Source organism: Canis lupus, chromosome 28 (assembly GCF_003254725.2).
Source record: "Canis lupus dingo isolate Sandy chromosome 28, ASM325472v2, whole genome shotgun sequence".
Taxonomy (NCBI): domain Eukaryota; kingdom Metazoa; phylum Chordata; class Mammalia; order Carnivora; family Canidae; genus Canis; species Canis lupus.
In genome coordinates, this window is record NC_064270.1 from 32,733,659 (window position 1) to 32,761,214 (window position 27,556).

The 27,556-nt window shown below is 40.8% G+C and overlaps 2 protein-coding genes across 8 annotated transcripts in view; one reads left to right on the plus strand and one right to left on the minus strand.

Moving 5' to 3' along the window:
• Nucleotides 1-449: 449 nt before the first annotated feature.
• Nucleotides 450-17,799, minus strand: IKZF5 (IKAROS family zinc finger 5). Of its 5 annotated transcripts, XM_035707736.2 has the most exons (6): nt 17,658-17,782; nt 16,022-16,170; nt 13,684-13,795; nt 7,952-8,151; nt 5,732-5,914; nt 450-4,524 (listed from the first exon to the last, which is right to left on the minus strand). In XM_035707736.2, the coding sequence occupies exons 4-6, from the start codon at nt 8,082-8,084 to the stop codon at nt 3,581-3,583; spliced, it is 1,260 nt and encodes a 419-aa protein (XP_035563629.1). In that variant the 5' UTR covers nt 8,085-8,151; nt 13,684-13,795; nt 16,022-16,170; nt 17,658-17,782; the 3' UTR covers nt 450-3,580. The 5 variants fall into 5 exon arrangements, with proteins under 5 accessions (XP_035563629.1, XP_025323307.1, XP_025323305.1 ...); XM_025467522.3 differs by lacking the exon at nt 13,684-13,795 and having other exon boundaries at nt 7,952-8,136; XM_025467520.3 differs by lacking the exon at nt 13,684-13,795.
• ACADSB (acyl-CoA dehydrogenase short/branched chain) overlaps nt 17,049-27,556 on the plus strand; it is a 40,517-nt gene continuing 30,009 nt past the window's right edge. The window contains exon 1 of one of the 3 annotated variants that reach the window (XM_025467519.3): nt 17,049-17,197. Coding sequence is in view for 1 of the 3 variants with exons in the window: in XM_025467517.3 (XP_025323302.1) it covers nt 18,019-18,060 (42 nt within the window). In the remaining 2 variants the exon portion in view is untranslated. Of the gene's footprint in view, nt 17,198-17,913; nt 18,061-27,556 lie in introns of those variants that run through there. The other 2 variants (XM_025467518.3, XM_025467517.3) reach the window with 2 other exon arrangements.

Below are 27,556 nucleotides of genomic sequence, written 5' to 3' on the forward strand. Positions count from 1 at the left end.
ATCCTGGAGACCTGGGATCGAATCCCACATCAGGCTCCCGGTGCATGGAGCCTGCTTCTCCCTCTGCCTGTGTCTCTGCCTCTCTCTCTCTCTCTATCATAAATAAATAAAAATTTAAAAAAAAATTTTTTTAAATAAAAAAAAAAAGAAACAGGCTTCCTCACGTGTGTGTCAGAACCCTCAGGGTAGGGCTGGTGGGGACAGGGGTCTTGTTGAGTGGATCCTCAGGAAAGCAGAAAGTAGGAAGGAGACAAGATGGGGATGCAAGGAACCGTTTTTGTTTTTAACTCATGTGACCGGTATTCTCATGGGTAAAGCGTTCTACAAATTCAAACCAATGTAACCATAAAACCTGCTTTTTTAAAAAAATTATTATTAGCAGTTTACATACTGGAAAATTACTTAAAAATTGGATCCTAGCTTTCAAAGAAGAAAAATCGAGATCAACAGAAAGTGTTATTTTTTTATTTATGTATTACAAAAGCAAAGCTTCATTCACAATAGGAACGACAGACTAGATATAGTTATTTCAGCATTGAACTGCTCTCTGGAATCCCTAAACAATATAGTGTTTTGCAACCATACTCGAGTTTTAGGTTTTGCATACAAAATATGTTCTTTACATCAAAGTACATATTAACAAAAACAAGTTCTAGAAATCATATACCCTCTAAGACTATATAATGAAAAAGTCCTTAGCAGGGAATTTTTTTTTAAATAATACATCCACTTGATAAATATTTTTGTAGAACTTAAAATGAGGTTTATCTCAACATTTTTAAAGTAATATTCCCTTTGTCAAATAATTCTGCAGATGAATGGCAAACACTTATTTCTAAAATGAAATAGCACTGGAAAATATTCAAAGTAAAAGTCTAGCCTTTACTTGAATTTCAAGAAGTTGCAGCTACATACTATATTAGTAAAATCTGAAATGAAATTATTCCCTGTTAATCTCTTCACAGTTTCTTAAAAAAATATTAGTGGAGATAAATTATCTACCAACTTTAAAAATCTAAACTTATGTTCACTGAACAAAAATACATTTAGTTTCAGAACATTGCCTGTTAACAGCAAAGTACTATAAATAGTTCATGTTCAACTTTTCCTAGCAGCTCATTTCTATAAAATATTTGATTAAAAATAAAATGGGAGAAACATATTCAACACTTAATGGAAGATAGTATCTTTCCATGTATAAAATTTAACTCACAGAAAATTTAAATAAAATCCTAAAATCTTTTTAAAAATACACTAAAAAAGTTTATAAGGTAGATTTGATTCAAAAACTTTAGTGCATTTAGAATTAATTGTAGCTCTCAAGCATTGACACCTTTGGAATACCAACTGTGCTCTTTTAAGTCATAGGAAAATTAGAATTATACATTCTAGTTTATAATTACGAAAAAAGATATTTTGTTTAAATTAAAAATGTACCTTCAAAACATCTGTCTTTAGTTGCCAGAAAAAAAAGTGTTTGTCACTATTTGGCTCAGAATATAGAGTTAATAAACTGGTTTTAATAAGAGGGTTCTTTCTCTTTAATGAAAGCTTTCATTTTCTATCTTCGGGTATTGCTTTTATGTGAAGAATAAAAGTGAGAAGGAAGAAAATCATTACAAAAGCTTCCAAATGACAGCAACCTGTTTTTTTCTGGCAATAAATAAATACTAGAGCCAAGTTCCACATTTGGAAATGGTTGCATTCAAGCTGATCTGAGCAATGAGTGATTTTAAGCAACAAGAGAAACAACGGTAGATTCAGAAGCCTCAGATTTGACAAGGAAGAGTTATTTATAGTTTGGACAGACTCCTTGCTGCTCTTTGAACAATGCTGTTGAGGTTAGTTTCGATTGATATTAAACAAAGAGAACTCATTTTAATGGCTTTCTAGCATTTGGAAGAGAGGGCAGGAGCTCCATTAAGTTGGCACATGGGGGTTTTGCAGACGCCTACCTTTCCGTTCACAATAGGAACTACACACTAGATACAGTTATTTCAGCATTGAACTGAGTGGAGTTCTTTTTTGCTTAATAAATGCTTCATAGTTAGAATATTCTCTTTAGGAAGCCAATTAGTAACACTTTCAAGATTTGAACCAAATTAAAAATGAAAATTTTGTAAAGTACACAGAAACCAACAGTTAGTAACAATATATTTTATTGTTTGACCAAGCTCTCTTTAGAGTAAGCTAGTTATTACACAATATAAAAACAATAGCCTCCTATTCAAAATTATTCTAGATTTAGCAAGTCTTATTTTTGTAAACAAATTAAATATCACATTTAAATGCATTTTATATCTATTTTCCCACTTTTGTACCCTTTCCTACTAAGGCGACGATTCAGTCTCCACATAGTTCTGTACATGAAAAACTGACAGAGCTGCAAATAAGCATTACAAATTGAATTCACAGAAAATATTTTAAATGGCCAATTCTGGAGGGAAAACCAGGATTTGTTTTGGACACATTCTCATTTTTTTAAGTGTTACACTTCACCATTCTATTTTCCCATGTGTTTCTATAACCACCTCTACTTGGAAATTACAGGCAGTAAATAGATAGAAGGCAGGAAATGGAAACTTCAGAGATTTTTGTTTTTCTTTTGAAGGACTGCATTTCCGAGGAGTAAGATGGAGGACTCCCAGTGTACCTCTTTGGTAATCAAAGGAATAGGAGGAAGAACAGATTCTCAGTATACTTATCAACCTCACCTGACACAAATGATGTCAGAGTGAAGAATTTAAATGAAAGGTTCAAAAAAAAAAAAAGGCATCTTTATAGATAATCCTCTGATATTTCTAGCATTCTCATGTGGTTTTTTACAATAAACCAGAATAAAAAGAACCCAATAGAAAACTGACACATATTTAAACTAGAAATTGAATAAACAGGTATTTTAAGTATTAAGCCACTTTTTCAATTTTGTTTTCATTTCTTTTCAAAACTTTTACCTCATATTTTTGTAACTTTAAAAAGAATGACCTGTTTTACATTTCCCCGTATGGGAGGAAAAAAAAAGAAGGATCTGCTACATTAAATAGCTCTGTGACTATCAGGCGAAATGAAAGTGCTGTGAACGCTCAGCAATGTGAATGAAACAGCACGTCGACAAAGAATGAGGTTAAAGGCAATTCTTCTACGAAACACTGAAATAAACTGCTAACAGACTTTGTAAGAGACAGTTATTCCACCATGCTGAAATATGGCAGAAATAATATCTAGCTGCAATGTATATGTTGAAATACCAAGAGTATCAGTAAGCTTTGAAGCTTTTGTGGACCATAAATATGGGAAATTTAAATGAATACCTGTTGGGATTATGATTGCACTCCAATTCTCAACTAAGTGAAAGGAAAAAATAGACACCAATGTGTCTCACTGCTCTAATACATAAATGAGCCTGACCAGATTTTTATGGAAAAAAAAAATCGTTTCCACCGTCAAACTTATATTCTATAAATATATTGACTTTAAATTAGCAGTCACCTAATTAGGAATAAGCTCCCCCCCCCAAAAAAAAACAAAAAACTATAAAACACCAAAAGGTAAAACCAAGTAAAGCATAATGTGATTATTTTCAGTGTTGGTTATGTTGTCCCCTTGCAAAATGACAGGCAAAATCATACTTGTTTTTACATTTGCAACCACATATGTTACACTGAAAAGGATTTTCATACCCATGGCATCCCATGTGAATGGTGTAAAGGATATTGTCGGCAAAGTACATATCACAGTGCTGGCAGTGGTGTAGAAGCTGCGGATCCTGGACAGGCAGGGTCGGAGCCGGGGTGCTCGGCTGGCTGTTCCCTATGCTGGGAGTACTCGTGTGGGCACTTGGTTCACTGCTCGGACCTGCCACTGGACTATAGTTCCTCTGACTATGTGACGGCCGAGGCTCAGGGCTTGTGGGAGAGGAGCTCTGAGGAATACTTGCTGACACGGCAGCAACCACTGCTTGGGCAGACGGCTGCTGCATCATGAAAGGCTTCTCATCGGGGCAGGGAACTACATCAGGAGATGCAGGGTTTTGGTTTTCCGGTGGCAAACTAGACAACTGTCCTGCCAGGGTTGAGAGCTGATTTAAGGGGTTGTCAACCATGAGTTCTTGGGGGTCTCTTGGGAGGCCACCAGTTGATGTGGGTTTTGCCATACTTTCATAGGAGTCAGTCTGGATATTTGGGATTTCATGGGTAAAATCGTTAAGGTAGTCTGGCTTCTGAACCACCATGGAAGGTGGACTTAAGTTGATTAATGCTCTTCTGCTATAGCCCAGATTGCTTGTTTTCTTCTGTAAAACTCCCCACATTTTCTTGCTGCTTAAGGAAGACCTAGTACCTTTAATTGGTACCATTTTATGCTTGCGCCTTCGATGATGGGATAGGTTACTTCGATCACTGCAGCGGAAGGAACATAATTCACATTTGTATGGTTTTTCTCCTGTATGGGAACGCATGTGGGCTTCCAGATGACGCTCGTAAGCAGATGCAAATGGACATAAGTGACATCTATGAGGTTTCTCACCTGTTTAAAAAGAAAAATGGGGGAGAAACTGCAAGAGTAGTTCATTTATGGAAAGTTTCACGTTTCATCCATTCATTAGACTTAGATATTGATCAGATTTCTTTGCAAAGAAACCTGTCACCTTAAATACAGCTTAAGAACTCATCAGCAACAATTTGAGATATACAGATACAAGATACACTCTATTAGTCAATAATATAAAAATTGTTATGGCTTCAACTGGCATTTGGGGAAAGAACAGCAAAACTGACAATAATATTCCCTACATAATAATGACTATAAAAAGCATGCCTCAGTTATGTATTTATGTACACATCCATACATGAAACACTTTTTCATACGTATTCACACACAAACACAAATACCCCTTCCTCAGGGAAAAATACAAAAACCTTTTCTAAAAAGTTCTTCTATTAAATAGAAAGCTCAAAATGGAAATGAACTTCCCAGTCCAAGTATGAATTATGCAAAGTGTCCCTTCAAAATGGCTAGTGCTTCACCTCTACCTTCTTTCCTCTTCAGTTGCCGAAAGGGACAATTTTAGTGCCATTAGCTGAAAATGGCACAAATATGTAATGTAAGTATTTGGAATAGGATATCTGGAGTCATTAATGTAACAAATAAGTACTGAGTACTTACTATGGGTCAGATGCTCTGTTAGGGTCTATGGGCACAAACATGGCCCTGACACAAGCCCTGTACTCAAATGTTTTCAGGCCACCACGACACAGCATGAAAACCCAAAGGGCACACAGGTAGGACTGATCAGGTCCTGGGCCAGAGCAGGAAGTAGTTAGGAGGGTTTCTCAGAAAGGGAGATGGCTAAAATGAGCACTGGGGATTAGCAGCTGTATAAAAGCTTCGTCCCTGGTGGACAACTGAAATATACTTAGTAAGGATAAAGATAAAAACATTTTCTCACTTCACACTACCTTCAGCATTAACAAAGAAGCAGACAGATATTGAAAGATTATGTGGATCAAGAAGATGGCTAAGGAAGAGGAAGCTCCAGAAGGCGACTTAATTCCTATCTGTATGTTGTTACGGCATTGTTTTGAAAAAATGGAGTAACTTCCCCATTTACTCATACCTTCTATTAACCTTCAATTTTAAACTATCAGAACTATTTATACATCAGATCAACCTGCATTCCTTGGCCCCTCTCCTGCCCCCAAAGAAATGCCTTCTCCAGCCATTTCTCCATTACCTGTGTGGATTCTAATATGTTCAATAAGCCGGGCTGTTCCTTTGCTGGCATAGTTGCAGTACCGACACTTGAGCTTCCCATCAAAGGTCCTTTCAAACCCGTCTACTAACATTCCTGAGTTTTCATCCAGGGAAACTTCAACAGATGGGTGATCGAGTCCATTTTGATCACCATCTGTTCCAGCTATAAACAAAGTGTAGCCAAAGAAATTATGCATTGCAGAATCAACTCCATTTAGCATTTTAGTCTTGAGTGGTAGAAAATCTTTCATAAATTGATAATTTAACACAAAAGCTAAGCTCAGAAAATACAGATTTTCTGAACAGAGGTTAATTTCATACCAAAGCAGTATTCCGTTGAGAACCTTTTATAGGGGAACCTCACATTACACATAAATTTTATCAGACCTCAACATGCTTTTGAAGAAGAGAAGAGGGTATTATCCTCATTTGACAGGTGTGGAAAACATAGGGCAGTAATGGCAAATAGTAATGGCAAAATTATAAACGTTTAAGATTCTAGCCACTTCTACAAGTATTATAATTAGCAGTCAAGATAATTTCCCCAAATCCTAATTCAATTTACTGTAGTCTAAAGCAATTAATGTTGAGCTTTGCACTGTTTCATTTGGTTTATACACATGTTCTAGATTCTGGGATGCATTTAAGATCTTAAAATTCTAACAGCATGTAAAAGGAAGATACTGTATCTGATACCTCTCAATGTTAGAACTGTAAGAATCTGAAAACTAAAAGATGTTTGTCTAGTCCTTTGTTTTTAATTTAACCCAACTACTTCTTTATCCATATAAAGAAACTGAAGGGGCAAGTGCTCATAACCAAGAAAAGCAGCCAAGCAGTGGGTACTACATCCCTGGTCTCCTGAATCCCAGTCTAGGAATCTGTACACTATAGTGTCGGGGTGGGGGGGTGGGGGGGTGGAGATTTTTATTCCTACAATTTCTTGGGAAAAACACGTCTCCACCCCAGGAAATAGCAGCTCTAGTATGAGCAAGTCAAGCCCCATCCTTCACCAGGAGAAGTGAAGTGACTTTGCTAGCTGGTGCAAATGCAATATTCAATAGTACTACTGCGCTGAAGGACAAGGCTTAGTGTCCCCATCTTTGATTTCTCTCCCAAATCTGTGACTCTCAAAATTTAATGTGTATATTAATCATGTGGGGAGCTTATTAAAACACAGATTCTTATTCAGTAGAATCTGTAGTGGGGACTGACATTTTACACCTCTAACAACCTCCCAGGTGATGCCTGCTCTCTGCTGCTAGTCCCTGGACAACAAGGCTATAGACTATGTCAGGGGTCAGCAAACTTCTCCCATTAAGGATCAGATACTAAGTACTTTAGGCTTTGTGGGCCATCTGTTCTCTATCACAACTACTCAGGTCCACTATTACAGCACAAAAACAGTTACAGAAAATATGTAAACAAGTAAGTGTGACTACATCTTACTAAAACTTTATTTATGGATGCTGCAGTCTGAATTTCATATAATTCGTACATATTACTCTTTTTTTCCCCCATAATATAGTATTGATTTTTTTCCCCAACCATTTTAAAATGTAGAAATCACTTTTAATTTGCAGGTCATACAAAAATGATTAGCAATCCAGATTGGACCCATGGGGAGTAGTCTGTTGACCCCTGAGATACATTCAGAAATAGAGTAATAGTCTGTGTGGTAAGTAAACCAGACAAAAGTCTCTCTGTAGCAGGCTCCAAGTGGGTCTCTGCTTTCTCTATTCTGGTCCTCTGTCTAGAGAAGGAAATGTGGTCAGCCCTTTCATTTCAAGAGAAGAAACAAAAACTCCTATTGTGTCTCTGGTTTCTGATTTAATCTAATCCAGATTTCCTAATGGCCAAATCCTTTGTGTAGTGAAGCTGATGCTCTGCCCTCTGTGGGCTCCTTGTGTCTACCGTTAGCTCACAGAACTTAGACTATGGGAAGGATATTTAGAACTCCTAACCTTCCAACAGGACCATAATGCCTCCCTAGATCAGGTTAAGCCCTTGGGAAGTTTCATTCTCCCTCAACAAAAATCTGACATGTTTCAGAAGGAAAACAAATTGTCCTGTGTATTTCTAAGTAAGAATGGGATGATTCACATTAGTGAATAGTGGTCTTCACTGTATGGAAAATTATACACAAGCATTAATATATTTGTAAGAAATGAATTATTTAATAGTATTAAAATGAGTCTACCTCCCTGAAGAGCCTCTGCTTCTTTGTCCCCACTAACTGATCCAGAAATCATGTTCACATGATGAGTCTGTTGAGTCAGATATTCTTGGAAATCTTTCACGAAGTCCAAAGGCTCTGGTTTCTTTTCACCCATCTTTGCTTTGTTTTGTTTTTTCTTTTTTCTTTTGAAGTTTAGTTTGTTATGCCTAGGGGGAAAAAAACTGAAATAATTTCACACTACTTAGGGAGATCTGGTACGTATTAAAACAACAGTGACAAAGATTACTATGTGCAAGACAATATACAAAGCAACAGAGTATATAGTACCTGCCTTGAACTATCTTATCATCTTCTTGGTGAACTAGGGAACACAGACATAAAATTTTCAAAATTTAATATATTTAATATTTAAATAAACTAGGACTTAAACTCAGTCATAAGAGGATGGACAAAATTACAAAGACTGAAAAAAAAAGAAAATCTATATGAAAGAAAAGGCATAGCAGCAGGGATTATCAATAAAGGAGACAGTTAAAAAAAAAAAAAAAAGGCTCAGTCAGGGCCAGACAAAATTTTCTGGAAGATAGACATGTTACATGTCTCTGTTGTCCAGCAGAGTTCTACTAGCCACACATAACAACAAGCACTTCAAAGGTGGCTAATACAAATGACCTGAGGTTTGTTTGTTTTTTTTTTTTAAATAGAAATAGCTATATATAGCTAGTGATTATGATTTCAAGCAGCAAGGCCCTCAAATCATAGGGTTCACATGAATGACTACTCTAGAAATAGGTGCTCTAGAAAAGGGAGTGGCAAACCTTCTCCATAAAAAGGCCAGACAGTATTTTAGGTTCTGCAGGTGATAAGGTCTCTGGTTCCAACTATTCAACTCTGTCATTATAGCTAAAAGCAGGCACAAATAATGTATAAACAAATTGAGCATAAGCAGGCCTTGGGGCCAGACTGGCCTATAGGCCATAGTTTATGGACCTCTGCCTTAGAAACCCAAATCACCACCTCTGCCACTACCCATGATCCTATTCACTCTGAGAATGGGTTGGGGGCGGGGGGTTGGTAATGAAGAAAGAAAACAAAAAATTTCTGATGCTAATGTAGAGGAAAGTCTCATATGAAATATTATAATCAGAAACTAAATTCACCCTCCCATATTATGGCCCAAATTCAGAAATCAAATAACCAAAAAGTTGTTTAGTCAGAACAAGATTAAAAAAAAAAAAGTCTAGCACTTAGGAGACAAATTTCTTTTCTTCCAGTAGAAATATTTTTATGCAAATATATAAGGTCTTCTTAAATATGTCTTCTGCTATTTTTTCCTTAAACTCCAACTATTTCATGAGTAATTTCTATCTTAAAAAGTTCTCATCTTTAAAAGCCAGTAGAGTGAATCTAAAGCTAAAGATTAGTCACTTCTCAACATTTATGCTTAACTTTTTCTCAAAGCACAGCACACACACAGAAGAGCACATCAATTGTACAGGAAGAGCTCAACTAGTCGTCACAAAGTGAACGTATCCATGAAGTCTGACCCACGATGGGAACAGGTCACTAGCATTCCAGGAACCCCCCCGGTAGACCCTTCCAGTACTGTCCCCTAGAGCCAGGGCAAGGGCTCTGCTACCCTGACTTATGATATTGCTATGTCACAGGATTTGCAATACATTCAGCTTTAGACAATGCAAAATGGTTTTTCAAAGTGCTTATGCCAATTTACACTCCTACCTGCAATGAATAAGAATTTTGTTCTTCCACACCCTTGCTAACACGCGTAGTTTTTTGCCTTCTTCATTGAACCCACTCCAGAGGGTGCAAGTTAGTATCACACTGGTCTTCATTTTTTTTTTTAATTTATTTATGAGAGAGAGAGAGAGAGAGAGAGAGAGAGAGAGGCAGAGACACAGGCAGAGCGAGAAGCAGGCTCCATGCAGGGAGCCTGATGTGGAACTCGATCCCTGGGTCTCCAGGATCATGCCCGGGGCTAAAGGCAGCGCTAAACCACTGAGCCAGCCAGCCGGGCTGCCCCATTTCTATTCTTTGATAAATAATGAAGTTGTTTACTTTTTATGTTAGTCATGGAGCTACCCTCTATTTTCAGTATCTGTTAAAGTCTTCTGCTTATTTTTCTATTAGGCTTTCTTTTTTCTAATTAATATGTAATAGTTCTTTATAATATTCTGGATATGAGTTGTTTATTAGATATATATTTTTTCAGTGTCTTCTCTCACTCTTTGGTTGCCTTTTCACTTTCCTAAAGATAATCTGATAAATAGAAGTTCTTAACACAGTCCAATTTACCCATTTTTTTCCTTTACATTGAGTTGTGTCCTTGCCAATATCTTTCTTGAAATTCTCTTCCGCAGTTTCTTCTAAGAGCTTTACTATTTTTTACCTTTCATATTTGATTCTTTTTTTTTTTAAAGATTTTATTTATTTATTCATGAGAGACACAGAGAGAGAGAGAGAGAGAGGCAGAGACATAGGCGGAGGGAAAAGTGGGCTCCTCGCAGGGAGCCTGATGTGGGACTCGATCCCAGACTCCGGGATCAAGACCTGAGCACGACCTGAGCCAAAGACAACCACTGAACCATCCAGGCGTCCCTACCTTTCATATTTTTATCTGGAATTGAGCTTTGTGTATGTACAGTGTGAGATAAGAGTCAAAATATACTTTTTTCCAGAGAGAGCCAACTGTCCTAGCAACATGCACTTCTCCATTAGACTCTATTACCACTTTCCTTTCCTAAATCAGGTGATTATAGATATGTCACCCTATTTCTAGATTCTCTATTGTTCCACTGGTCTATTTTTGTGTACTCTCACACTAATATTACATGTACCCAATAATAAAAATTTTAATATCTCAGTCATTTAAGTCTACCCATTAAATTTTTCTTCTCTGAGAATGTTTGGACTACTCTGGGTACTTTTCAGCCTGTTTTCCAAAGAAAGTGTTGTAGAGTTGAGAAATGAGAGGGATCCACTGATGGCACATTTACCAACTGACAGCAGTAGCTTGACCAATGTTTTAAGACCAAAACTTCTGTCTCAACTAACTTTTTTTTTTTTTTTTTTTTATGATAGTCACACAGAGAGAGAGAGAGAGAGAGAGGCAGAGACATAGGCAGAGGGAGAAGCAGGCTCCATGCACTGGGAGCCCGACGTGGGATTCGATCCCAGATCTCCAGGATCGCGCCCTGGGCCAAAGGCAGGCGCCAAACCGCTGCGCCACCCAGGGATCCCTGTCTCAACTAACTTAACTGTACTCTTCTAGATATATACTAACCCTATGTTCCTCCTAGAGAATGCGGTACTGTACAACAATGCAGTGATATTTTAGCAACTAATGAAGGACACAGGGCTGGTTTTTATTTCTCTTGTTTACTGGCCCCAAGTTGACTTAATTTCTGTATTTCTTGTCTTCCTCTCTGTTCACAGTTAACTTGTTCTTTATTCTGAACATATTTATCGAAATAAAAATGTACAGAGAGCAAATTTTCATTGTTCTTAATGCAACATTTGTGAATAGTTCTTTTCTTCCCTTCTTGGAAGATGTCTAGGGGTTTTTAAAAGGTATTATTATTATTACCTCTTTTCACTGTTTTCTAGAAAGCTGAGGCCACCGAAAGTCTATCCTCGGAAGGAACAGAGTATTATAGTGTTATGCCAAACTTACTAGCTTGAAGACTCTGAATAGAAACTTCTCTCGCTGTAATTTCTTTTTTTTTTTTTTTTTTTCTCGCTGTAATTTCTTACTTTGTAAAATGGAATAATAATACCAATGGGCAGTGGCTGGTTTAAGTTTTACAAGTATCTGTATGTAAAGTATTTCCCAATACCTGTAACATACGGCATGTTCTCAGCTATTTTTGCAGCAAAAATAGTTATACCTCAGGTCAAAACATTCCTCTGTCCCAGATTCAGTATTTTCCCTTTTTTCTATCAACAAACTCGTCAACTGAGCATGGTAAAAGATTGTTTTAATGTTCTTTAGTTACAATGAAAGAACGTGGTCTACCTTTGTCTCATTAATCCACATAGTCCAAATTGCAATTTCCCAAACTCCTATCTTATTTGACTCTTCTAGGTACCATCTTTAAATCACTTGCTTTGGGCTGGCTCAAATTTCTTAATCTTAAGGATTATTTTTGGTTTCTGAACAGGTTTGTTTCCGTTGCTTTTTCTCATCTTACCAGGCTTGTCTGAACTCACTCTCTCTGCTTCCTAATCAGTTTATTACTATTTGTTCTGTGACTACTGTTGATTCTGTTCATTTGTCCTTTAAAATTTGCCCTCTGGTTAGTGGGGGGAAAAGTGAGCCAGTCAGCTCCAAAGAAAAATATTATTAAGAATAAGATCAACAATAATCTGTAGAAGAAAAAGATTAACATTAATCTATAAGATCATATCTCAACAAAAGGGAAAGGAAAGAAGGACAACAAAACACACACAGGTGGGAAACAATGCAAAAATATACATTAAAGGTATAGAGTTATAAAATGAGTTCCAGAAAAAAAGAAATGTAAACAAAAGTGAAATCGTTTTTTTTAAAAAGTAACAATCAAGAAATTTCCAAAATTAAAGATCCTTTTCAGATGGAAAAGGATCATAAAATGCAAAACAGAATATAAGAAAACCACTTACACATTTGATATTTTAAAATCTCAAAGAACACAAAAAGAATATAAAACTCCCTAGAGAGAAAAAAAAAGGCAGTCCACTCACATAAGAAAAACAATCAGAATGGTATCTGAGTGCCAAAGGCAACACTAAGTTAATTAGGTGCAAGAAAATAATAGACTAATCATTTATTCAAATTGGAATGTTTAAACTTCCTCAAGCCGATAAAGGCTATCTTTAGAAAATCTACACCAATTAATGGAGAAAATTTAGTTGCATTCCCTTTAGAATCAAGAACAAGACCAGGATGATTGCTATTACTACTGCTACTTAATATAATACTAGAGGAAGAGGCCTCCACAATAAAAGGAAAAAAGAAAATAAATGGTATGAGGATTGGGAAGGCCCTATAGATTGTGTCCTAATTATGAAAGTTATAATTAAGAAAGAACTCCTGGTATTTACATTGCAACTTAGCATCACTTCTTGCTAATCTATAAGAAAATTGAGATATGCTTCCACTGGAAAATATCTGAATATACTCTAGTAGGCTTCAATACAAGATAAATCTGACCAACTCCTGATTAGAAAGCCTAACACTGCTATGGTAAAACATGTGACAGTGCAGAAAAAATGCAGGAGATTGCCAGTAAGCAAGCAGAAGAAAATGGTATTTTTATACATGCATCTCAAGTTTTAAGAACACAAATGAGCCTAATTACAGAGGATGGCTGGCATATTTTGACAGTCTTGGCTATTATCACATTGTCACATTATAAATTTCACTGCGTTCTCTGCCATAAATTGCGCGGTGATTTTCAATCACAATGCATGAAGGACTTTAAAAAAACAACAACAAAATAAAGAATGCCAATGAGAAAAGGGAAGATAATATTGTAAATATAAAACAATCTGTTCTTAAATTAAGAGTTTTAAATATATTGAAATGGTTTTCAACCTCAGATATTCTGCAGTTTAAAAAATAAGCATCATTCCATCCCTAAGCATTTTTTGTGCTCACCTGACCTTCATCACATCTCTCTCACATAATCGCTTTTTCTCATACACACACACACACACACACACACACACACACACACCTCGCGACAGGCCCTTACCTGAATCTGAATAGTCTTTGGTTCAAAATCCAGCTATCTCCACCTCAAGTCACTATTTCCAAGCAACAATGAGTAGAAAAAGAACAATAACTGCGGAACTACATAAGACTTCCTAATATCAAAAGAAAATAAAGGTTTTATATACAAGCCATCTTCCTGTCCTTATTGAAGTAATCATTAGTCTCTGAGAATTTAATCTAAGAACTCCACAAATTAACTGAAATCTAGAGATGCCCCTAAAACACTGATAAGTTTAAAAACCTTTACAAACATACCATAAAAATCTACTTTAGGACTTCAGCAAACTATAATGTTTTTACTAAAGATATCTTTTCCAAGAGCCACAAATTCAACATCTTGGAGCCTGTTAGCCAAAAAATAACTCACATAAAATTTCAATATGTTAAGATCATATCATCAGAAAAAGAAACATATGTGAGTTCTCCCAACTTTACCGCAGATTTGGGTGGTATATTCCTAGCCTGATCTACTCTTTCTACTAAATGATATCTAATTATACCAACCAGAGAATTATTCCTATACTCTATGATTATCATTCCTTTTGCTATGGCAAAATTTTTGAGTCCTCCCTGTGATTACTCTGATTAAAGTTAAGCTGGGTCTACTATGGGATTCCATGGGATGTAGGTCCATGTCTGTATAAACTGGGTAGAATGTACCCGAACTATCTTTATACCAATAGTTTCTCCTAAATTATCCATTCAAGGCTCAAAAATAAGGTTCTCACAAAACAACCAAGGGCTACCCACACTAGTGAAGGAAAGAAGTACTTAAGAAATAAGCTTTGAGGGGCTCCTGGGTGGCTCAGTTGGTTAAGCATCTGACTTCGGCTCAGGTCATGATCCTGAGGTCCTGGGAACAAGCCCCATGTTGGGCTCCTGGCTCAGTGAAGAGTCTGCTTGTCCTCTCCCCATTGCTCATGCTCTCTCTCTCCCACTGTCTCTCTCCAATAAACAAATCAATCTTTAAAAAAAATAAAAATAAAAAGGAAGCCATGATATCCCAGAAGAACATGGAAACCTCTTTATCTTTGAGCAGCTAACTTTTTTTTTTTAAGATTTTATTGGGGATCCCTGGGTGGCTCAGCGGTTTAGCGCCTGCCTTTGGCCCAGGGCGCGATCCTGGAGTCCCGGGATCGAGTCCCACGTCTGGCTTCCGGCATGGAGCCTGCTTCTCCCTCCTTCTGTGTCTCTGTCTCTCTGTCTATCATAAATAAATAAATCTTTAAAAAAAATAAAGATTTTATTTATTTATTCATGAAAGACACAGAGCGAAACAGAGAGAGAGAGAGGCAGAGGCAGAGACACAGGCAGAGGGAGAAACAGGCTCCATGCAGGGAGCCTGACGTGGGACTAGATCCCGGGTCTCCGGGATCACAACCTGGGCTGAAGGCAGCGCTAAACCACTGAGCCACCCAGGCTGCCCACTTTTTTTTTTTTTTTTTTAAAGATTTTATTTATTTATTCATGAGAGACACAGAGAGGCAGACACAGGCAGAGGGAGAGCCAGGCTCCCCACAAGGAGCCTGATGCAGGACTCGATCCCAGACCCCATGATCATGACCTGAGCCAAAGGCAGACATTCAACCACTGAGCCACAGAACTTAAAACTATTCTCTGACTTTCCTTGGTTTCTGATAAAGGATTTATTTGTAATGAAGTCTTCTGATACTACTTCTTCAGTCTCACATTATAAATGGGAAGTTGCTGACACACACACACATACCCTCTTAACCAGGAACTAACAAAACAGGCATCGTGATGTGAATTAGAAGACAGCCACAACTATGAAAGAGCAGTGACACAGGAACTCTCTATAACCTACTTTCTTCCCAATGTCGATCTTTTTTAAAAGCTATGGGAGAATTCTGAGAACATGATTAGGGAATAGAAGATCTATTTTATTCACCTACCATTTGAGGGTTACTAACCATAAAGTAGAACACTAAGCAACTAACTTATGTAATAGCTTAATTTGGCCGTTAGGTAGGCCTCTACAAATGAAGTGACTGCAGTTCAATAGGTGTGCTTAATTTATAGCCCAATAATTATGGTCACTCAAAGATTTACTCTGCCATAGAATACACATCAATGGAAAAGCCTGACAAATGAGGACTGATTAGTATAAAGAGCAACATGGTCCTTCAAAGACAATTAGAACACATTTCTCTGATTACAGAACTGTCCAAAAAAAAAAAAAAAAAAAATTCCTTGAACGCAAAAAGGGACATTATGAGGCTTTGAGAAATCAAAAAACATAACACAGAAGTAAAATACAAAGTCAGAAGATATCCAAAACAGAAGCTACACATTCTAACCTTTTCACCCCAAATCAGTTCCTCCTTTTTCTTGCCACTCCAACATTGATGAAATGTAGAGTAATCGAAATTTACTCTGGAGACACACCAAGGGACTCCAAAAGGCCATGGAGGGAATTTCAACTAAAATTGAAAAGCCATACAGAGGTCTGCAAAGAAAAGCACACCACGAATCAAAACCTTTATGAGAAAAAGTTAATTTGCATCTACAGGTTTAATGAGCTAAGAAAAGAACTTCTACCAATTTTACCATTACCAGAAAAGAAAACTAATATAACAGGTGATTGGAGAACAGAGCAACAGGTTCACGTCAACAAAAGTTCCAAAGCATCACCAAAGAATAATAACACGCACTAATCTGACTCCCCTCCCCTCTTCTGGTGGATTTGTGAAGATTTCACTTTTAGCATCTTTCTTAATTCAAGTTATTAATCTCATTTGTGCACAATATCGTACACTCACAGGGTCAGCCTCGTACAGTACTGCCCAACTAGAATTGCATAAAAATAACGTGCTAGCCTTGCAGGGAAACACTTGTGCGAAAGGCTTAAAAAGAAAACTTCTGGGCATCTCCCACAAGGGAACATTTGATTCCCATCTTTATTATGCTTTCTATCGCAATCCCAAACACAGGGTTTTCCAAGAACCAGTCTGAACTCCCCCCTGGGGGCAAAAATACAAAACATCTCCATTCCCTGGAACGATTTCCCAACAACAACCTGTTAGCTGTGTGGAAGGCACATCATAAATTGAAATTAAGTGGAATTTCAAAACCGTCAGTCCGGACGTTTTTCGATTTTGTTTCCAGGTAAGTTCTGTCTCTCCTGAACATGAAATTTCATTAGAAGCCACAATTTAAAGCGCCTGTTTCTCCTCCTCCCGCTCGTCACTCCTCGCTGGGGTTCCTGAACCGCACACGAAGCGGGGGGGAGGGGGGGGGGGAACGGACACTAAACGGGCCACGTGGTTGGTTAGCAGTAGCTAGAACTGGTTTTTAACTTCATTTCAAATTCACAGTTGCAGAGCCCTTGGTGGGTGCGCGGCTTGGCTATCCGCACTCCTGGTTTAGGAGCCTGAAGAGGTGTTTGCTGCGAAGCACCCCCCCCCCAGACTTCACATCTCCGCAGAACTGGAGGGGGCACCAACAGCAGAAGCTAACCCAGGCTGGACCATCAGGTAAACAGACGGAGGTTTTAAAAAGTCCTCCCGAGGAGCAGCCCAAGACTGGCGTCGGGCAGCATCCTCATCAGGATTCGGAGCACCCAGGAGCCCCGCGCCTCCGCCGAGCCCCAGGACCCGGGCCCGGTGAAGACGCGACCCCGGGGGGACCCCGCCCCGCCCCCCCACGACCACCTGTCAGAGCGAGAGGCAGTCCCTACCCGGGCGTCTCCAGCCCCTGCCCACAGGCGCCGCTCCCTCGGGGCTCCCGGAGCCCACCGACAGCACACTCCGCGCTCGGGCCGGGAACATCCCGGGTCGTGACCCTGCCGACCTGCCGGCCGGCCGACCACGCCCAACCCTCCGCCGAGACGGACTCCCGGCCCCGAACCCCGGCTCTCCCCTCCTCCTGCCGCTCCTTCCTAACCGTCCTGCTCCGCTGTGTCGCTGCCGCCGGAGCCGGAAGCCTGCTACTTACCACCGGACCACCGCACCGAGTAACTCCCACTGCCTTGTTTAACGCCGCTGCCGTCGCCGCCGCCGCCGCCGCCGCCGCCGCCGCCTTCGTCACCGTCGCCGCCGCCGCCGCCGCCATGTTTGTTGTGTCTCCGACTCTCTTCCCGCCCCGCTGCCTCCTCCAAGTCTCGCGTGAGCAGGACGCAGGGCAAAGGCGGAGAGGGGGCTGTGTGTCTCTCTTGGGGTTCCGTAGGCGGGAAGGGGCGGGGCCGGGGAGGTGTGTTGGGGGCGGGGCTGGGGCTCTGGCTCCGCCCCCGCGCGCTGGCGCCGGGCGCCGAGGCGCGGAGCGGCGACTTCGCGGCTTGGCAGGGCCGCTTGGGGTCATGGAGGCGGCGGCGGCGCGGCTGCTGCGCGGAGGCGCGCTGGTGAGTGCGCTGGCGGCGGGGGCTTCTCCTAACGGGACCCGGGAGCCCCCTTGTCGGCGCCCGGCGGGCCCCCGATCTCCCTCCAGGCCTCTGGCGGAGCAGGTCCCCGCTCCTGTGAGGAGGGCTGGGCTGGCAGTGGCGGCAGCTGGCGCGAAGGGGGGTGGGAGCTGTTCTAGAAGCTTCGGAGCCGGAGCCGGAGCGGGAGCCGGAGCTCGAGCCCTGAGTGGCGTCGGAGAGCCGCGCGCGCCCTGTGTTCTCTGCGAGCCGTCGGGCCCTGGGAGCCCCGGGGCCTTTGGGGGCACTTTGCAGAGACGTGTCCCCTCCGATGCCACGTGCCCCCCGCTATCCCATTTCACCCCCACCTCCCAATTTTAACTAAAAAGGTAGTTGAAAACGCAGGCACGGTCTTTCCGAGCAGAGCGTTTGCTGCCCTGCCCTCTCTCCTGCAGCCCCTGCTCCGAAGTTAGGAAGCGCCCCTGGAGTTGGCCAGACTTACCTGCCAGTCCGGGGATGCCCCCTGCCCCGTATCAGGTATCAGCCGACCCGGGGCCCAGCATCTCCCATGGCGAGCTCACCCCAGCGCGGGGGTGCGCATTCCCCGAGCAGCGCCCTTGCACTTGAGATGACACCTGCCTCCCAGGAACAGTCACCTGTGGCACCTAATTCTGCACTCCCGGCTGCCCCCAAAGCGTAGATCCTTTGATGGGTTTTGCCAGGATCTTCTCATGGCGTTGAACATTTGCACCGTTGAGCTTGCTTTCCCGAATACACTCACACCCTTCCATACGCTCCACTTCTTTAGCAACTTGACCTCTGCTTAGTTGTAAACTTTTACCTCCTTCTGTCCGCTCAGAGGAGTTAAAAGGCCCTTCAGACTACAGTTTCAGTGAGTGCTGTGCCCAGAAGCAGGACTCTTTTTTGTTTGTTTGCTTAATTAGAGGTAATTAATGTTATTTGATTGCTTTACAGGCTTGAGCTATTAAGAAAATTACTAAAGTCGTAATTAGTATATTGTTGCAAAGAAGTGAGTCTTTTTGGTATGAGTACTGTCTTATGATTTGTTTTTTTTTTTTATGAGTTTAACAAAGATAATTACCAGGGCTTCACAATTTGACTCTTGTTTTACAGCCAACAGTTATACTGATCACGTGCTGTGTGGCAGATGTTTTTGGTGCTCTACCTGTGTCATCTCGTTTAATTCCCTCTTTTTTTTTTTTTAAGATTTTGTTTGTTTATTTGAGAGAGAGTGAGCGAGAAAGTGCACAAGTGACGGGAGACTGCACAAGTGACGGGAGACGCAGAGGAAGAGGGAGAAGCGGACTCCCTGCTGAGCGAGGGAGCCCAACGTGGGGGCCTCTATCCCAGGAGTCTATCATGACCTGAGCCTAAGGCAGAGGCTTTTTTTTTTTTTTAATAATAATGTTTTTTATTGGTGTTCAATTTGCCAACATACAGAATAACACCCAGTGCTCATCCGTCAAGTGATAAGGCAGAGGCTTAACCCACTGAGCCACCCACTTAATTTCTTACTGCCATCTTACACATGTTAGCTAATCTGTTGGCTGCAGAGGCTGATGCTGTAGAAGATCAGGTAACTTGCTCAGCATCACTCAGCTGGAAAGTGATAGAGCTGGCGTTCAAATTCCAGTTTGATGCTAACCTTAATGCACTACTGCCTCCCCTTCTTTGGAGATAGTGGAGACCTATTTTTTTTTTTAAATGTTTTTTTTTTTTTTAATTATTTATGATAGTCACACACACACAGAAAGAGAGAGAGAGAGAGAGGCAGAGACACAGGCAGAGGGAGAAGCAGGCTCCAAGCACCGGGAGCCCGATGTGGGACTCGATCCCGGGTCTCCAGGATCGCGCCCTGGGCCAAAGGCAGGCGCCAAACCGCTGCGCCACCCAGGGATCCTAGTGGAGACCTATTTTATTTGGATTGGTTAGTTTATTGAGTCACCCAAGCATCCCATAGAAGTTTCTCTTTTAATGGAGAGTTTAGAACTATATCCAACAAATCTGATATTGTGTAGGTGTGGTACAAACCCCAGGGGTTCCACAGTCTGCCTGTAGGTTCAGAGGAAGGAACAATGATCAGGACCATTAGGGGAGACACAGGTTCTTCAGGAGCTGGGGTTAGGTTTTAGGAGAAGAGAATTGGGGAAAACACAGTAACAAAAGGAGACTGGGGAGTTTTAAGGAGTGTTGGAGTTTATCCTTTGGATTGTCAAAAGCCATTGAAGGTTTTGAGTCTTGGAGCTAAGCAATCAGCTATGATCTAGTTTTATTGCTGTCACAGCAGGTGGTATGGAGGGTAGAGAATTCCAAAGTAGGGCTAATTTTGGTTCCTCTCAAAGATAAATGGAGGGCAACTGGGTGGCTCAGTGGGTTAAGTGTCTGCCTTGGGCTTAGGTCACCCTGGGATCAGGCTCCGAGTCAGGCTCCCTGCTCTGTGGGGAGAGGCTTTTTCTCCCTGTCGCCCCTGCTTGTGCTCTCTCACTTTCTCAAGTAAATAAAATCTTAAAGAAAAAAAAAGATCAATGAAAAGGAAGAATTTACTGAGGATTTACAAAAGACCAGGGAAAGCATTTTATATCCACCTGATAGACTCTTATTAAGCAGGGGTCACTGGCTTCATTTCACAGATGAGGACCTGGGAGGCGGTGGTAGGCATGCTCTGTGTCACCCGGGAGTCAGGCCACTGCTTGGGCGCTCGACCACACTTGCCTTCTCAGAAGGGTTCAGTTGTCCCTGCAAATGCATTAGAACTAACCTGTCCATTTTGATTGGGCAACCAAATTTGTGAGGAATTGACCTGGTCAACTTTTGTTCCAAAACATTTTAAGCCACTTGATATTTTGCAAGAGATCATTTTTTAAAAAATATTCTTCATAAAAAATACTCTTGATGTAATATTATTCAGTTAATCCTATAAAGGTCTGCTAGTTGCTGGAACTGCTAAACTAAGATATATATCTTGTTCAGTTTCTTGCTATTCAAGAAAGCTGGGAGCAATTTTTTTTTTTTTTTTTTTTTTTGACATATGTGGCCTCTGGACGGTGAGAGCTTAGCACATGCAGAAGCAGAAATTGTTCACGTGGGCAGCCCGGGTGGCTCAGCAGTTTAGCGCTGCCTTCAGCACAGGGTGTGATCTTGGAGACCCAGGATCTTGTCCTATGTCGGGCTCCCTGCATGGAGCCTGCTTCTCTCTCTGCCTCTGTCTCTGCCTCTCTCTCTGTCTCTCTCTCTCTGTGTCTCTTGTGAATAAATTAATAAAATCTTTAAAAAAAAAAAAAAAAACAGAAATTGTTCATGTGCCATAGCCGGGTCCCTGGAGCCATAGTGCTTGAGTTTGAATCCTCTCTACCACCTCTTAGCTGGACAACCTTAAGACAGGCTGCTGCCCCATTCTGTACTTCTGTCTCCTTTACTACAAAGTGGGGAGAACAGGAGTATTGAGGGAGATGTTAGATGTCAAGCGCTTAAAACAGCTCTTGGCACATAGGAAATACTCAGCAAAGGCTCACTGTTAATACATGCAGCATCCATTACCAGTAACTGGGAGGACGGGGTGGGATGATTTTGCTCTATGCAGAGAGCTCTCTGATCAGTCTCAGGGGTGTGTAAGTTTACATCAGGGTCTTTGGCCTCAAGGAAATTACATTTTTAATTGTAGAGACCAGGTAGATGTGTTAAGAAATGCCAGTAGGAACAGTAGAAGATTGCCAGCGTTAAAATAAATAGCCTGGACAGATGGGCTTATGGAAGGAGAGGTTGGAACTGTGCATCATAAAAGGGGATGGCTTAGATTTAGGTAAAGCAACAGATTGGTGGACATTATAGACCAAGGAGATGCGTGAACCACAGTATAGATATAGGAATGTACTGCGCTTGTCTGAGAAATAATTATTCTAGGATTGCTGATGTGAAGTTTGCAGGTTGACAGAGTGAGTTTATTTATTTATTTATTTATTAAGATTTTATTTTTATTTATTCATGAGACACACAGAGAGAGAGGCAGGGACACAGGCAGAAGGAGAAGCAGACTCCATGCCGGGAGCCCGACGACGTGGGACTCCATCCCTGGTCTCTAGGATCAGGCCCTGGGCTGAAGGCGGCGCTAAACCGCTGAGCTACCCGGGCTGCCCGACAGAATGAGTTTAAATGACAGGTGTCTATAACGTTCAATGGTTAGGTCCGCACTTGTTCGAGCAGCAGTGAGTCTTGGTTCATTAGGGTTGCCCACAGTTCCAGATAACAGCATTTTTTGGTTGACTAAAATGCAAGCATTCATAATGTTATTACTTATCAGTACAGAAATGGCAGTGGTTGTGTTTTGTTTTGTGGGTTTTCTTTTTGTTTTTGTTTTTGCAAATGCAAATAGGTCTTTGTTTCCAAACCCTTCTTTCTCTCTGGTGCCAAGAAGACTAAGTAACCAAAACAGTCTTCTCTGGCTGCCATAAAATGCTTTCTCCTTTCTTTCAGGATCCTTTCATACCAGCCTGCTCTTGGGCTTACATTGCTTTGACTTTGGCACTGTCGGTCAGTGCCTGTCCAGAATGATCTGGAGGCCAGATGATTCCCTGTGGTGGGGAGGCTGTCCTGTGCATTACAGGATGGTGAGCACCCCACCCCCACACAACTGAAAATGTCTCCAGACATTGCCAGATATTCCCTGGGGGCAAAACAACAATGCCCCTTGTTGAGAACTACTGGCATAGATCTGTGCTGCCCCGTGTTCTTGGGGGGGGGCGGGGGGTGGAGGTGGAATGTGGCCTTTCTCCTCATAGGCTGGTGGAAAACTATCACTACTACTTGCCACACTCAGTTTGTTGACTATAGGAATTGATTTTCCAGATTTCAACAGGAGCCATTGAGATTCTGATTCTGTTTTATTCTGAGATAAAACAGTTAATAGCTTGCAAAAGGAACCCAAAGGGATAGGTGACCACTTAGACCACTTCAGAAGTTCACCTGTGGTGACACAAGCCCTCAGCTAGGGTGATACTACTGCTGGCTAGAAAGGCGGACGCATTCACAAAGGAAAACTTGAGAAGATTTGGTCATTATCTAAAAATGGAGGAATTAGATGGACACCACATTTTTGAATGGAGTTAGCTAAGTGATATGCAGAGATTGGGGTGTCTGGGGGAAGACAGTTTGGGGGAACAGAAAGGAAAAGCATTCATTCTGCTTTAGATTCCAGGCTTCTAAAAGTGTCAAGTGGAAGCATTTTGGAAGCCGAGCAGAAAAGGAATCTGGAAACTAGGAGAAATATCGGAGCTAGAGATACAGGGCTGAGCCTTTGGAGCATATTACAGATCATCTTGGGGGAATGTTGGAGACAGGCAAAGCAAAGAGGAGAATTAACGTAGGATATCCCTTCGAGGAGCATTTTGACAAACAGGCTTTATATTCAGAACTGGAGCAAAAGAAGGAAAAGGATATTTAAGTCCAGTCTTAAGAGCAAAAGTACCAGCAGACCTTGTGCCAGATAGAGTAAAGAAAAGACCCCATAGGGAGCAGAGGCAAGATGTTTTGAGAATTACAAGATATACAGCAGAAGAACCCAAGACCAGCTTTTGAAGATGCTGGAATGGGAATGGAGGCAGGGTGTGACCTGGGTCTATTTAAGGATAGAGAACTGCTTTAGGTCTTAAGCTCCCTTCTCTCCTTTTAGTATCCACCTGCCCCTGCAGGCATTTAAGCGCACAACTCCTGGTCTGGTCAGGTCTCTTGACCTGGATGTTAACTGCTCTTTCTGTTCTGCTACTAACCTGGTTTTGCTGCAGAGGAAGGCCGTTCCAAATATCTATAAAGGTGTTGGACCCAAGTTAACTAAAAATTAACGATTAAAAATTGTTTTAAAGGGCACCTGGGTGGTTCGACCAGTTAAGTTTCTGACTTTTGATTTCAACTCAAGTCTTGATCTCAGGGTTGTGGGTTCAGGCACGCACACACACACCCTCACACCGGAGCTTAGTTTTTTTTTTTAAATTGCTTTAGCTTCATTAATAATCACATCTTGTAAGATTTCTTTGGAAATAGGGGTAGTTTTGAAAGAGAACTTGCTGACCTGGCCACGGCCACACACATAAAGGTGAACAGGTCTCCTGTATGCAGATTCCCTGGCGCTGCGTCCTTCTCCATATATTTTGCCTTCTTCGGAGGCATTCTCTGCATATTCTTCTAGAAAGTGATGACATTGTCATTGTCAATGACATTGACATTGATGAAAGCGCCTGCCTTTGGCCCAGGGCGCCGTCCTGGAGTCCCGGGATCGAGTCTCGCGTCGGGCTCCCTGCATGGAGCCTGCTTCTCCCTCTGCCTGTGTCTCTGCTCCCCTCTCTCTCTCTCTCTCTATGTCTATCATGAATAAGTAAATAAAATCTTTAAAAAAAAAAAAAAAAGGAACCAGTAGTACTACCAGTAATACTACTTCCAGTACTATTGGAAGGAGTAGCCTTAGACTGGTGGAAGGGAAGGGCTACCTTTTTAGTAGTTCCAGAGAATACCTAGAACAGAAGCTACTGTTTATGGAGAAAGCAAGCAGAGGTCAGAGGGGTTCTGGTGTAGGAGTTTTGGCTCAAGGATATGAAAGCAGAGAAAGGATCGACTTAAAATTTAATGTGAGATATGCAATACTTAAATCCGATTTTAAAATGGATATCTTGGATTTAGTGAGAATTCATTGAAAGATCTGTCTAGAAGAAGATGGGAATCCTCTCTAAGAGAGTGGGAAAGGAACAATGTATTAGCTATTATACCAAAGAATGTATAAACCATAATCAATAAAGTAGCATTAAGAAGTATATCCTCTTACCTCTGCCTCCTCCTCTTTTTGCTTTGCTGTAAGGGAAACTAGCTGTCTTGGCAGGAATCTGCCTCAGCCAACCACAGAGCCTAAGGCAGTAGAAGAAAAATGTGGCCAGCTGATTATATAATAAGGCACTAAATAAATATTGTTCTAGTTCTATAAACCTGCAGAACTATTTACATGCTATATTGATCCTTATATCCCAAGGAGCATAAAAGCATTACCAAAAAATCACTGTTTTCATTTGATTAGGTTAATTAAGCTAAAGCAATAACAAGCAGTGAGCATAATTAAACAGTTTGGCATTTAACCTTGCCTTGTGTTTATTATATGAAATCTTGGCGCAGAGGACCTGCCACTCTTGGCCACTGCTTCCTGCTGGAATACTTAAATTTACATGTTTTAGAAACAGGTACAAATTATAAGAGATAGAATGTTTAAGTTTTTATTCATTCAGTCCTCTAAATTGTTGATATAACTCTCATAAACTGTATGAATTTCTGTAATGGTAAAGCTATAAAATTTGGTTTCTCTAATTTTTTTTTTTTTTTGGTTTCTCTAATTTTAATATAACCTGGTTAATTTAACTTGGTGAGGAGGAGGTGCCATAGATTTTTTTAAAAAAATTTTTATTTATTTATGATAGTCACAGAGAGAGAGAGAGAGAGAGAGGCAGAGACACAGGCAGAGGGAGAAGCAGGCTCCATGCACTGGGAGCCCGATGTGGGATTCGATCCCGGGTCTCCAGGATCGTGCCCTGGGCCAAAGGCAGGCGCTAAACCGCTGCACCACCCAGGGATCACCATAGATTTTTTTTTAAACTATTTTCAGGAGATAATCGTAGATCCTCATGCAGTTGTCAGAAGTAACACAGAGAGAATCCTGGATACTCTGTCCAATTCGCCTTCGTGGTGACACTTACAAAAACTACAGTACAGTGTCACAACCAAGTTCTGATACAGAGACTATCCATAGGACTTACTCAGATATCTCCAGTTTCATGTGTAAATTTATATATTTAGTCCTGCGCAGTTTTGTCACGTGTATGTTTATGTATCCACCACCACAATCCAGCTACAGGACGGTTCCATCCTCATAAAGGTCTCTTGGGTCACTCTTGTTTAAACACATGACATAAGGCCTAGTAACCTAGTGGTTCTCTTCTCCCTCTGTATAATTGTATCATCTCAAGAATGTTAGATAAATGAAATCCTAGCTCCGTAACCTTTGGGATTAGCTTTTTGCATTCAGGATAATTCTCCAGAGGTTTGAACAAGTTGTTGCTCAGATCAGTAGTTTGTTTTTTTTTACTGCTGAGCAATATTCCCTTATAGAGAAGGAAAATCTTCTCTACCCTCTTGGGTTCAGGAGCCAGAATCTGGAAATTCAACTGACAAAAAGCATTAACTCAAGGGAAAGGTTTATTTCATCTGTGTAGGGGAGCCAACCAAAGAAGTGTAGCTGGCTCTTTCAGAGGTTGAACTTAAATGCTTACATATCCTGGTAGGGAAAAGGGAAGGGGCAGAAACTGATTCTAAGGGAAAACCAATAGGGTTCTATTAGAAAAGGCATGGGTTTTTAGGAGAACAGGTTTCCAGGTGATGGTGTGTCAGAGAGCCTGTTTTGCCCCATTTGCCAGCAGTCGGCATTGTCACTGAATTTTGTTTTTGTTTTTGTTTTTTTTTTTACTTTTAACCATTCTGATCATATCTCACTGCGTTGGTTTGCTTTTAAAATATCTTTTAGTTTCCAACAGGATCAGAAGAGATTCTAGTATGTTGATGGTTCAAAGATCCTTTTATGTATTCTACATATTTAATTGTATCATAAAATAATATCATTTTACCTTTTCTGGGTCTGTGAAGTTGAATGAGTACTGTGAAAGAGAAAACCGGAGGCCCAAAATGGTGTTGTTTAGATTAAGGGCCCCAAGGCAGGAGACCAAAACTTAATGTCTAACTTAAATAGTTTCAACCCCTCAGGAATGTAACCTTTCAGGGATCAACTTGGAATTTCCTGGTCCAGCTAGGAAATGTACTGATAGACCCATTCAGCTCCCCTTAGGAAGGAGAGCCACCTTGCTTAAACAGTGCATTCCTTGATAATAAATTACTTTCCTCTTTTTTTCTAATGCCCTCCCTGCCTTTGAAAACCTTTCTTTATTTAGCTCAGTGGAGGTCCCCTATGCTTGCTGGATGGGATGCTGCCCAATTTGTGAATTGTTTAATACAAGCAATTAGATCTTCAAATTTACTTGGTTAAATTTTGTTCTTTAACAGTGCAGAAGGACATGAAAAATACCATCAAAATCTGTTTACCACAGGTGAGCACTCTACCTAGCTGTAGAATCATCTTGATTTTTATTGCCTTGTAGGTCAAAAGGTCTTAGGGGGCACCTGGCTGGCTCAGTCACTAGAACATGCCACTACTGATCTCAGGATCAGGAGTTCAAGCCTCACACTGGGCATAGAGCTCATTAAAAAAAAAAAAAAGACTGGAAAAAAATAAAATCTATTCATGCATTCTGTTGTTACTAGCCAGTGTTAAAATGCACATTAAATTAGAAAATCTATAAAATACTAAAACTAAACATGAGCAGATTCCTTTATTATCTTAGAGTAAAGAAGATCATTATAATTAAAAGCCAGATATCATCCCCCAAAGAAAAGTAATAATTTG